Source organism: Daucus carota, chromosome 4 (assembly GCF_001625215.2).
Source record: "Daucus carota subsp. sativus chromosome 4, DH1 v3.0, whole genome shotgun sequence".
In the NCBI taxonomy this organism is placed as follows: domain Eukaryota; kingdom Viridiplantae; phylum Streptophyta; class Magnoliopsida; order Apiales; family Apiaceae; genus Daucus; species Daucus carota.
Window position 1 is genome coordinate 40,005,397 of NC_030384.2, and position 12,119 is coordinate 40,017,515.

Below are 12,119 nucleotides of genomic sequence, written 5' to 3' on the forward strand. Positions count from 1 at the left end.
ATAGACTTGGAAAACAACTCAATAAAGAGTGATATTGTCTATTGATATTGTTGAGTATCAATGAGATATATTAATTTGAGATGTCTATTTAAGATAATGACTTCAGTTACGATCAATCATTAATAAAATATTTTCTATAATCTTAATCTTTAATTTAATATAACGAATAAATATTTATATTTTTCTTAGACGGGTAAGTATAACAAGACGATTTTATAAGCTGATCACTTGGCCATATTTTTTCATTCATTATACAAGGAGAAAAAAAAACAATGACAACAAAATTTGTGCTTTGCTGGGAGAAGTCTAAGTTACTTCTATCGACGACAAGCAAATCCGTGGCTATGGCCAGGACTTGTGCTCGTGCAATCCACAGTCATCACATCCGACAACATACTCTTGGCTTCAATATTCATTTCACCGCCACTAAAAATGCACTTCTTACAATCTGCAGCCACCAGAGAAGACGTCATGAACTTATCTTCCCCGCCCATGACTGGCATTGCCACGCCTCTCTTAACCGGACTCATGAACCCGGGGCGATACGTCTGTCCCAACACTCCTTCCACTTTATCACTCAGCGAAAAGAACTTAAACTGCACCTCCAAATGTGCAAAACAGTCATCTGCAGGTATTTGATAGTTATGTAAAAGATCATCTTGTTTTGTTACTGGTACCACATTTACTGACATCTCCACAACTCCTGGCAGTGTTAAGGCAATGCTGTTGTGCAATGTCGTCCTCTCGACGGTTAGCTTGCTGTCAGGGGCAGTCCAGGTGTTTAGGTGGCCTGATGAGATGTGAATAGGTAGGTCATTGTAGGTGAAGAGGAAGTGGTCAGTTGAGCTGTCCCATTCTGCAACTTTGTTTGCTGATAATGTGAAGGTGTGTGAGCCAAATATGAGGCTTAGTGCCTGAATCCATGTATTGTCGCGTGATCTCCCCTGAGGTCGTCGTCCAATGAACCGGGCGTTTATGTGGAAGTTGACATCGGAAACTAGGCTGAAATGCTCATTGGTCTTGCCATGGAAGTAAAACATGACTCCATCTCCTCCCACGAATCTTGGATCATAACAGGCTGAACCAATTCCATTGCAATTTGGCTTGCGAGCTGCAGAATAAGAAGAAAAAAAAAAACTTAAGTATTTGAACAAAATACATATATTCACACAGAGAGTAAGAGGACTAGGGTTCATACTTTTGCAAATAGCTTCACAGTCTCTGGCATTGCAGTCGATGAAGCAGCCTTTGCCTTTCTCAGTGGAAGCCTTAAACGTCGGGCATTGTCTAGGGCAGAATATCTGTTTGCCGCCACATTTGGTGGAATAATCAGTGCAAATTCTAGATTGAGGCGAGTAATATGCGCCGTTCCCTTGAGATGTGAGAAGCAGCATGAGAGCCAACAGAAGGAGATTATAAGATGAAGTGCAAGTATAAGGCCCCATACTTTTACTGGACTATCACTAGAAACACTACCAACTTGCTGTTATCCTGAGTAATAGTTAAGAAGCTGATGTTACGAGATTGCATCAATTTAAAGAGGGAAACTAGATCTGGAACGAACCACAATTAAATGAATACCAAAAGGTCAACTCTATTGTAATTGCACTACGTGGTCTAGCCATGCAAAACCATTATTAATCCTAATCATGATTCATGGATACAGCAGGCAGAAGCATTCCCGGCGCTTCTTGCTACTCTTCACGTGCAAGCATCTGGATCTGTTCACTCTTTAAGATGCTGCATAGATTCAGGGTTTCATGAACAGAATATGCATAATGATAAGGAAGAACCGTCCACAGCTGGGTTAATTCAGCAGAATATTGATCTGGCAGCTAACGTTGTGAATAGTCATATGGTATATGGCACAGATACCCTACAGGTTTGATAAGTTGTCAAAAACTAATAGATATTACTGCACCAAGCTAGAATGTGGCCGTTTTGGAAGTTAGAATTTTGAGATAAAATTAGAGGTTTGAGAGATTTCAGAGGTTTGACCATTCAATCCGCTAATGTTAGTGTTTGATAATTAGCGGAATGAAATACAGGGTTGAGCTCTAAAAGCTATTTTAAAGAGTTTTTGAATTAAAAGTTTTGGTATGTGTCATAAAAAGCTAATCAAACATCTATTTATCAAACAGTTTTACAAGAAACCGCTAATTCAATCTACTAGTCAAAACATCTATTTCAATCAACTAGTCAAAACATCTAATTCAATCCTCTAGTCGATAATTCTCAAACACTAAATTCCCAAACAGTGCTGTGTTTTTTTTTATTAGGTGCAGACATACAGTTCGTGGGATGAATTTCTTACACAAGGTCAAATTTTTATCTCCCATACAAATTTACATCCCGTCGTAATGTATAAACGAGACTTGGACAGGTATCTGATTCAGTGCTACCCTACTCTAATTTCGAACCCGGAACCACACACCGAGGCCTAAAGCTCAATTTCATGTCTGGCTCTCCACTGCACTTTATGTGGAATCCGTGTGTTCTAACATTAGCAAGGGTTAGGCTTGAAATGCAGAAGATTGGGACTCATTTGCAAGAATCACCTACTACATTCTTGCAACAGAGAGTCCTGGCCTTGTGTTTCAATACTGCATAACTTGGCTTTTAACAATAGTACGTGTTTTGCAATACTATTCAAGTACAGATAAACCACATTGAAAATAGAGGCAAACTAAAGTGAAATCGCCAGATTTAGAGTCTGATTAATAAGAATAATTAATGAAGCTATCCCGAAACAAGATACATAATTGATAAAGGCCACTCATTTCCCCTTGTGTTGCCGTAAACAATTACACACACACATATCTATATGATGCAGCCTAACTATCAGGTGTGGCTATTAATGCTACCCAAGAAGCAAATATTGGTTATATACAGTAGCCTCTGTAGACTTGCGGACAAGCTTCACAAAATCAGCTGAGAACGAAATTAACAGCAGAGTCAAAATGGTACCTGCAAAAGCCACTAAACCATAAGCAGTCAAGATGTAGAAGCATACAAACATCATCATCATTTTCGTATCAGCGATGTATTTTTTTTTCCTAATGAGGACCTTAATAGAAAAGCTTAGCGCATATATATTCAAAATATCTTACAAAACCCAATTTCGTGATATATAATATTTACATACAAAAAGAGCATGCAACTAGGTGTCTTCACTTAAAATTGCAATACGTGTACCTTCATCATCTACGAGTAAAAAGACCATGAAGAGAACCAGCTGTACCACGTCTCTTTCCCTGGAACATTATCAAAAAAAGGAAAACTGTTTGTTACAGTTCTCATTCAATTGATGTTAATCCAGCTTAAGTTATCAAAGGGAAAAACCTTTTCGTGATTAAATAAGTCATCTGCGACAGCCTCCATTTGTTTTCTCCTTTTCTCTTCTTTTATAGATTCAGCTACTTCCTCATTCCCGTAGTCAGAGTCTCTGTGGTCAAGCAAGAAAGTTTGAACTTATCAAATAGAAAGAAAGTTGAGATAACGTTGACTTCCTATACAAGTATCATATCATTAAAACGTAACAGCAAGGGATGAGGCATGTACTTGTACGGATTTTTTGCAAATGGAATCAGATTGTTGAAGCTATTCCCTGATTGCATATCCATCTGCGTATCCATTTCAAGTTGAAAGGACAAGTAAGAAAATACATCAGTTAAAGACATGCTACATCAGTAAAACTCAAAGAATTATCGTATGTGATTCCAACATGCAGAAGAGAAAAGCATATTGCAAAAAAAAGTCAAAAAATCAGTCATGAGATTCGTATTTATCCCGGATGAGCAAAACAACCCCCTCAATTGCTCTACTTAATTACTGTTCTATTGTAGACAGGATAACTACCTTATCATCTCAAGTAGGAGGACCATGTCACTCTAAGAGACTGTACATAATTTATGTAATAGAGGAAATTCAGTGTAGAACTAACTAACTGTATATGACCAAAAAAGAAAACAGTCTTTTCCCAAAACTTGTTGAAAGAAATTAAAACTCATGTAGTATTGCATAAATCTAAACATTGATAGGAACATAAGTAAACTTCATTCACCTTCCTGAAACGTTTAAAGTTTACGACTGTATTGTTCATTGAAGAACGGGCTTTAGCTGGTAATTTAAGGTCTCTGATAACTAAGTCTTGGCTGTATATAATATCTGAATTTTTGGCATCAGATTCTTCATCCTTCATTTCTCTAGCCATTTTGCCACAGTATCTATCCTCTGAACATGCTACTTGCTCTGATTTTTCTACTGATTCATCACCACGATTTGTTACTACATCCATTTTGCTTTCATTATGAGGAGATTCTATGTTGGTACGAGATATGGGTCCTTCGTCCCCTTGATCATCAGACATCACAATGAAGACATCTGCCTCCCTTCTGCCTTCACTCTCCCCAATATTTATTGTGTCTAAAGCAACAGAATTAGGAATAGATGTGGCTGTTTCTACTTCTTCATCAGAATCTGCCACCACTGTCTCGTCTGTAGAGCATGAAGATGCGATAACCACTGCAAAATGATATCAATTTACATATGGAACAATTATCATACACAGCCCGGAGCTATCTTGATTTGATTACTTTTTACAACAAAAAAAAAAATCCTATCTGGATATTTAAGTCAATTATAATTAAGGAACAAGGGACTTGCTCAAAATATGGAACAAGCCTTACCAGGTGGCAACACCAAAACAGAAGGGTCAAGCTGTCCAGACAAAGTTGCACAGATCAAATGCATCTCATTCACTCTTAAAAGAGAACTGAGGTGACGGAGGCTTTCAGAACCATCCGCTGATCCAGCAGGTATAACTAGAGCAATGCGTTCATTTCCCTCACCCTCTGAACCCTGCTACTCATTTAAACTTAAAATATCACTGAACGTTCAAGTAACTAATATCACCAAAAAATAGTTGACATATGTAAAAAGAACAACATTTTCCAGAGCAGATCATGAGGAGCTTCTTAATTTCTTGTTGAAACCTTCTGCACAACTTAATTAGATTTTACAGGCAAACGCTTGTGCATCATGGTGCTGTGTTTGAATAAGCATTTGGTTATCAACTTTTTTTTTATTCATGCAACTTTGCCCAAGGTCTAATCATTGGTCAATGAGACAATGACGAATGTTTCTTCTACCCTGCCATTTTGAACAGTCCTTGAGTTTAAGACTTTAAATGATTAGTCTCCTTGGACAAGGAGGTGTCTAGTTGTCCCTGACTCCACAGGAAAAAAGGCTATTCATATAATTAATTATTGGAGAACACAAGGTTTCGCCTACAGACAACTTGGTAAAGTCTTAATGCTTAACAAAATAACAAGTCACGTTCACATTTGATTATTTGTTTAGTTGAAATTTTATGAAAGTGTTTGATATGATTGAGCAAATACCAGCTTGAATGAGGACAATCTATTTATCCCATCTAGAAATTTTGTACAACAGAAGAAGCCAAGATGCTTTTGGTACTATTCTAAATAAATCATACAGTTAATAGTTACGGTTTTCCTACTTAGTTGAGCAAAGGGAGATTATGGATATACATTAGAGAAAATTCAGCATCGACACTTGGTTTAAAACCAATTATGGGTTTTTTACAAGGGAGTTGTTATGAAGAAAAAAAGCCCAGTGCACATTTGAGCAACTCAGCATGTTACCATGGAGCACTACTTCACAAGTTGTTTCAGTTTTTCAGCTTCATTCCACAAGGAATATTTGCATAAAAAATGATTAAATTTTCATCCTTCGTTATAAATTTAAACACACACACCAACCTTGTCTTTGACATGGTATGAATCGTAAACCTTCTGTAAATGGATAGCACCAGGATAAGAGCATCTTGGTCGTACATGATAATTTCTTTTGAAAGAGTATATGAAGAAGAAAGAAACATACTTGAGCACTTTGATAGAATGCCTCAACAGCAATAACCTTGGCTCCAGAGACCTCCAATAAAGCTTGCAACCTATCCTTTAGCTGATACTGCAGCAGCAAGATAAATAAAGTGAATTTCTAATTAGTTAACCACAATGTTACTAAGACCTGTCAGAGATAAATACAGCCTGCAACCTATCCTTCAGCTGACACTTATTCTGCAACTGGGTAGAAATTTCAGCCTCCATAGAGTAATGAGATGTTGTAATAGTCTATTATTACTTATTAGCTATACTTGTATATTACTAATTTATATGCTGAAAGGGCTTGTGTGTGTGTGTGTGTGTGTGTGTGTGTGTGTGTGTGTGTGTGTGAAAGTGAAATTAAACATTATCTGTAGCCAGTAACTGATTGTGTTGAGAGTAGTGTGTGCAAAGCTTTTCACCCTCGTAATTTTTCCTAAAGCACTTACCCTTTTCTGCTAACAAGGGCATGAACAGGTACTTGCGTACATTAGTTTGTAAAATTATCTATACATAATACAAGCACGTGTGTCTATATAAAACATATTTCAAATTATATACAAGACATTGTCCAGTGGTTCCCAACTACAAAGGAACAGAGAACATATTATAAGTTAGAACTTAGGAAGTAGATAACAAAACAAATTTAGCAAAATTATCAGAATTAAATACCTTGGGGGCTGATTCCAACAGAAAAGTGTATCCTCTCAAACAATTTTCTCTAGACATAGAATCTGCAAATTTGACTGACAAATCTTCCACCTTCAGTGTTGGAGCATGACTGAGGAAGAAAACAATATTTTACTACTGTATTCTCGTTTCAAAATTACTATGAGCAATCTGTAAATTATATTAACAGTTAAATGCCGGGCAATACTTACGAACTGCAGCAGGGAATTTCTGTGCAAATATTCGATTCTGCAATGACCTGAATATCATAGTAAGCATTAGGAATTATATGGTGAGCCCCTGAATGTAACCTAAAGCTTCAGTTATAAGGTGTTGCTCATACTGAACAGAGATATATAAAGAACTAGTGCAGCAGGGAAGAAAAACAGATGCAGATTACATCAAGTATCAGTAGCGTATATACCACATACTACTTTACTGCTTGGCTGCTGCATACGCAATGCGAAACACAACTACAATGGAATTATAAACAAAAGCCATTACAGATAAAGAAGAAACTGTACCTCGACCCACTTGTGACAGACTAAAGGTTTTTTGCCCACAATAGCATCAACTATATCTTCATTAAATGGTGCGATGTCATCTACAAGCACATGGGTGCACTCCATACTCCAATTACGAATAGCAGATGCACCTTCACAAGACGAATGTGTCATTATGCTACCAAGATGCTAATATACATTTATCAATGGCCATTTATTTCAAACTATTGCATTAAAACTGATAAATAACAGTTCAGCAAAAACCTGAAGGGATAAGTTCTAAAATTTTGCTTAATCAACTTCAATATATGTGTACCCTTTAATATATTCAACACCAAGAAAGGAGGCAGAAATGGTACCCAGAAGTACCAAAGCGGAAACAAAATTCAATGTGGACAAGGATGATTCAATCACTTCTGATATTAAAAAGAGGAACAAATCAGACTTCTCTGCTATATTTTGCCTCCCTGGCTCTAGATAAGTACTAATTCTTAAAATTTTACCAATAATTGTGCTTGGGGGGTTGAAAGCTTGACACTTACTGTAAATTTATAAACCGTGATGGTATAGTCTAGTTTTAAGGGCTTGTCCAAGGTCCTGAGTTCGGTTATCGCTCACCCAGTGATTTACTAGAACAAGAACTAATTTGTAAGGTATATAAGCCTAATTATTCAAATATATATATGTATATATATATAGGGTCCTACTCCAATACAAACTACTAAAATACAAACCAATGCGATTAAGTAGAATGGTAAGGGTTTTGGGACCGGGGATGGACCCCAAGATGGGCCTAGACATGGTCTAAGTGGAGCCTAGTAGGGTCGGGTTGGGGCCTAATGGGATCATGGTGGGGCCAGTGTTGTTAAAAGCGCGCATATGCGCGCGCATAAGCGAGAAGCGCATCGAAGCGCAGCTGATGCGCATCGCTTTGTATATGCGATGCGAGTTCAATGATGCGAGCGCATTTCTGCGCTTCTTGGGATTAAGCGATGTGTAATAGTTGACTAGGCCGTTGACTGGCTTGACTGGGCCATTGACTAAGCTCTTTGAATAGACATGGGTCATAAAAAGACCCTAAAAACACTACCTAACATCCGAGAAACAAACATACCTGGGGTGAATCTACTTCTTTTTTCCTCTGGACTCTCTCTTATAATTATCTCTTTTAATTATACTTTTTTTCTTGTTCTGAACTCTCTCTCTTAATTACATAAGATAAACATACATATACCTCATCTTCTTATTCTTGCGCACACACACACATGTATATATACATATAGATATGTAGCATAGTGGAGCCTAGTAGGGTCGGTTTGGGGCCTAATGGGATCATGGTGGGGGCGTGGGGCCAAGTTTTGGCTCTTGAGGATGTCTGGAGCCTGTACGGGCCTGTGCGAAGCCTTGGCGAGGCTCTAGCGGTCCCGGGGTGGATTGAGTGGGGGCCATGTGTGGGCCCTAGGTGGATGATGACATATAGGGGGTGGGCTATGTCGTTTAGGTATAGTTACTCTTGGTTTGTGTTTTAGTTTTTATTTTAGTGGTTTGTATTTGAACAATTGCATATATATATATATGTGTGTGTATATATATATATATGTGTGTATATATATATATGTGTGTATATATATATATATATGTGTGTGTGTGTGTATATATATATATATGTGTATATATATATATATATGTATATATAGGGGTGGGTTCTGGTACAAACTTACAAACTTTATGCTTCAACATTTATATAATTTGAGTTCAACATTTTTTAACATATTTTGTTGAACATCAATTAAAATTGTGTTGGAGAAGTACATATACTAATTTTTTAATGTAGGAACTAAGTTAAACGTATTATATAACTAATATTTATGTTTCTAGACCCTACCCAAGAACACCAAGAACATGATCATCAAGAACAGGTAAGCCACTCAATTAGATAATAATATAATAACACTGAACAAAACTAAAGATACTATATTTAAAATAAATATATGGTCATTGTAAATATTTAAAGCCAGTTGAAGACCTAAATTCTCCACGAGTAGCAGGGTTTTTTATAAAATATTTTGCAGACTTATCCTTAAATCAAGATCCATGGATCACGAAAAGTATCTCAAGAGACACTCGTATATGGTATACACATCTGCCTGTACTGTACTTGCAGCAATATTACCTCAGCTTACATAAGTAAAAAGACCTATAATCTTGAATAGTAATACTACAAAAATGAGAAAACCTTACAAGAACACTTAACTACTTAAGCCAAGATGTTTAGTGAAAATTACTGACCTATTAATGATATCTTCTCTTGAAGCTTTTTAAAAGGCACAGAACAGCAGACGGAGAACATAAAGGGAACAAAAGAAAACCTGCACACAAACGTCAACAGTCTAGCCATTAATTCTGCATTCTAATGTCTAATTTAGCAGTCTCAAACAAGTCTTCGACTGCAACACTATGACCAATAGATGAACAGAACAAGACTTGTAAAAAGAGTTAAATACAAGTTTATTTACCTGTAGGTAGCATTGCCGGTCCCAAAAGAGACCAGGTCCCCTTCTTGCAGAGTTGTTTCTCTGCTGGGGAACTCATGCACTTTTTTCTTCGAGACGAGATCATTGCTAATGAATGTCCCATACTTTGAGCAATCTCTTATCCTAACTTTAGCATCTATACGCGAAGTATTCCTCTGTGTATTTAACGCAATCATCGCATCAATTACTATCTCAGCATGAACTCTTGAAACTCCTTTATCTTTATTAATGATCACATCGCAACCTACATACCAAATTCAAATTATGACATCAGGTTATCAACCAAGACCTGATAACAACATTTAATTTTATATGCAGAATGTGTACTATATTAGGCACAGTTGTGATAGTAACATGTTCCATTGAGCAAAGTTATCACATTTTATACAAGTTCCGCTCACTTCAATGAAGTGTTGCATTACATTTGATACAGCATGTAAACAAATATATGTGCGTGAATTTTAATATATACATATTCCCTTAATTCCCATTTCTATCAACAATCCAACCACCCGTAAACCGGAATCAAAATACATGAAGCTGTTACCCAGACAAAAGAACATTCGGCACAATGTAGAGTACCTTTTCGACCGACTTTATAAGTCCCTTGACTGAAGATATAATATCTGTTTTCACCTGCATAATAATAACAAATTAGCACCACTTGGACAATTCTAAAAAACAAGAAGAACAAAATATGAAAACAAGCATGAACTGACATTGTCAACCTTCTCTTACCATCAAACCCAAAATACCAAAGTATTAATCCTACTGTATTTAAAGATGTCCATTGCTAACACACAACACGCCAAATGTTTGTCAAAAGTCCTCAGTGAAAAAGACAGTGTTGTTGAGATTGAAAGAAAGTAAAGAGGTGAAGATGAAAAAGAATAACCTGAAAGGGGTTCGGTTGGAAAGAGGCCCCAGACCATGGCTTTAAGCTTCGACTAATAAGTCAGACCGGAGTACAACCAAAGTAAAAGAGAATCTGGTGTGTTTCTCGTTCAATTCAATATCCCACAACTACAAACACTTTGGAATTTCTGGGGAACTCGGAACCGGGAGAAGGTAAGTACAATCATCAGTGTATACGGGCGTCTCCTTGGATTCGGTTTTTGATTTTTCTCAAATTTCGGAGAGAAATATATAATTATAATTTAAAAAAAATCAGGTTTAAGAATTCTAAAGATAATATAATTCTTTTCTTAACGAATTCTAAAGCTAATACTCTAAAATATAAAAAAAAATTATAAAAATAATACGATTCTTTCTCTTATTTAGCAATCATAAATCATAAAAGTAATATAATTCTTATTTTTAATTACCAGCTTACTGACGGAGTCGACCACGATAGCTCCGCATCTACCGCATCATCATTCTATAAGGCCACGGTTACGGGAGTCTCTACAAACTTTCCGTTTAATTTTTCTAATTTTTCGAGAGTCACTGGACTTACATGGCGTTAAGGTTACGGGAGTCTCTACAAACTTTCCGTTTAATTTTTCTAATTTTTTGTGCACAATCAATCCAAAAAAATTGGAGTAAGGTGGCAATGTAAGAACATGATTACTTTAAAAAAAAACACAAATAAAATTAAGATTCGTCGTGCTTTAAAATGTTAATTACGTGTATAAATTTTAGAATTTTATATATTAGTATTGGTATTACATCAAGATTTTTATAATATAAAATTTATTTTATCCTACAAATATTAATTTTGAAACATTAATATACTTTTTATAGACAACCACAAAATTATTTTATTCAAAAAATATTAATATTGAATCATTAATATAAATTTTATAGATCGCCGCAACGCGCGGCTTCTCAACTAGTTTCCAATTAATCTAGTAATCAGAATCTAATTATCTAATTATTTATAAACAATTGAACAATTATCATAACTGTTTATAGATACTATTATCGATCATACGAAATAAATTATTTAATATGTATGCAATATACGTAATAAATCAAATAAGATAAGAATATCAAAACAATATTAAATGTATAATTATATTTGGAAATACACTAAAATCAAATATATATTTTATTTAATAACATATTTAAATTATTAAAATAAAAAATTTAAATAAAAATATAAATAATCATAATTGGTGCATAAAAATGTAGTTTCATAATATTTTTTTTAAATATCTTTTTCTATACTTCCAGCACCAATCCCCCTGGTATAAAGCGGTAATATATAATACTAATCCACATCTTTAATTCTTTCATTTTACATTATTTTTATTAAATAATATTTTGACCGGTATAGATGAAGGATGAAGTGATGTTGAAAATTGTTGTGTTTGAGAATAAGTGGATTTTCAAAATTCTAAATAATTATGTTAATTATTTTCATAATTAAAACTATAATGTAAAAATAATAATAAAATTTGTAACATTTCTCAAATTGAATATCAACTTTTTGAAAATATAGTTTCAAAAATTATTTTTTTTTTTGAAAATATGACAATTTGATTTTCCTAACTAAAAACTGTTTT

The 12,119-nt window shown here is 35.2% G+C and overlaps 2 protein-coding genes across 6 annotated transcripts; both read right to left on the minus strand.

Moving 5' to 3' along the window:
• Positions 1–317: 317 nt before the first annotated feature.
• Positions 318–1,445, minus strand: LOC108216073 (uncharacterized). Its single transcript, XM_017388742.2, has 2 exons — positions 1,199–1,445; positions 318–1,111 (listed from the first exon to the last, which is right to left on the minus strand). The coding sequence occupies exons 1-2, from the start codon at positions 1,443–1,445 to the stop codon at positions 318–320; spliced, it is 1,041 nt and encodes a 346-aa protein (XP_017244231.1).
• Positions 1,400–10,734, minus strand: LOC108216072 (nibrin homolog). 5 transcript variants are annotated; one of them, XM_064092534.1, is made up of 14 exons: positions 10,508–10,733; positions 10,195–10,248; positions 9,595–9,856; positions 9,368–9,447; positions 7,100–7,230; positions 6,788–6,834; positions 6,579–6,687; positions 5,905–5,991; positions 4,689–4,863; positions 4,064–4,524; positions 3,562–3,623; positions 3,343–3,445; positions 3,196–3,254; positions 1,400–1,491 (listed from the first exon to the last, which is right to left on the minus strand). In XM_064092534.1, the coding sequence occupies exons 1-13, from the start codon at positions 10,542–10,544 to the stop codon at positions 3,201–3,203; spliced, it is 1,662 nt and encodes a 553-aa protein (XP_063948604.1). In that variant the 5' UTR covers positions 10,545–10,733; the 3' UTR covers positions 1,400–1,491; positions 3,196–3,200. The 5 variants fall into 5 exon arrangements, with proteins under 5 accessions (XP_063948604.1, XP_063948606.1, XP_063948603.1 ...); XM_064092536.1 differs by lacking the exon at positions 1,400–1,491 and adding an exon at positions 2,701–2,967 and having other exon boundaries at positions 4,064–4,497; positions 10,508–10,734; XM_064092533.1 differs by lacking the exon at positions 1,400–1,491 and adding an exon at positions 2,701–2,967.
• Positions 10,735–12,119: the final 1,385 nt, after the last annotated feature.

What these genes read in the sequence shown, in the direction of transcription:
- LOC108216073 (XM_017388742.2), bottom strand. Translation starts at nt 1,445, where the DNA reads ATGGGGCCTTATACTTGCACTTCATCTTATAATCTCCTTCTGTTGGCT. An exon ending in CTGTGAAGCTATTTGCAAAA is followed by an intron (nt 1,112 to 1,198) that starts GTATGAACCCTA and finishes CTTATTCTGCAG; the next exon opens with CTCGCAAGCCAAATTGCAAT.
- LOC108216072 (XM_064092534.1), bottom strand. Translation starts at nt 10,544, where the DNA reads ATGGTCTGGGGCCTCTTTCCAACCGAACCCCTTTCAG. An exon ending in TCTGTCACAAGTGGGTCGAG is followed by an intron (nt 6,835 to 7,099) that starts GTACAGTTTCTT and finishes TATGATATTCAG; the next exon opens with GTCATTGCAGAATCGAATAT. An exon ending in GAAATTCCCTGCTGCAGTTC is followed by an intron (nt 6,688 to 6,787) that starts GTAAGTATTGCC and finishes TTTCTTCCTCAG; the next exon opens with TCATGCTCCAACACTGAAGG.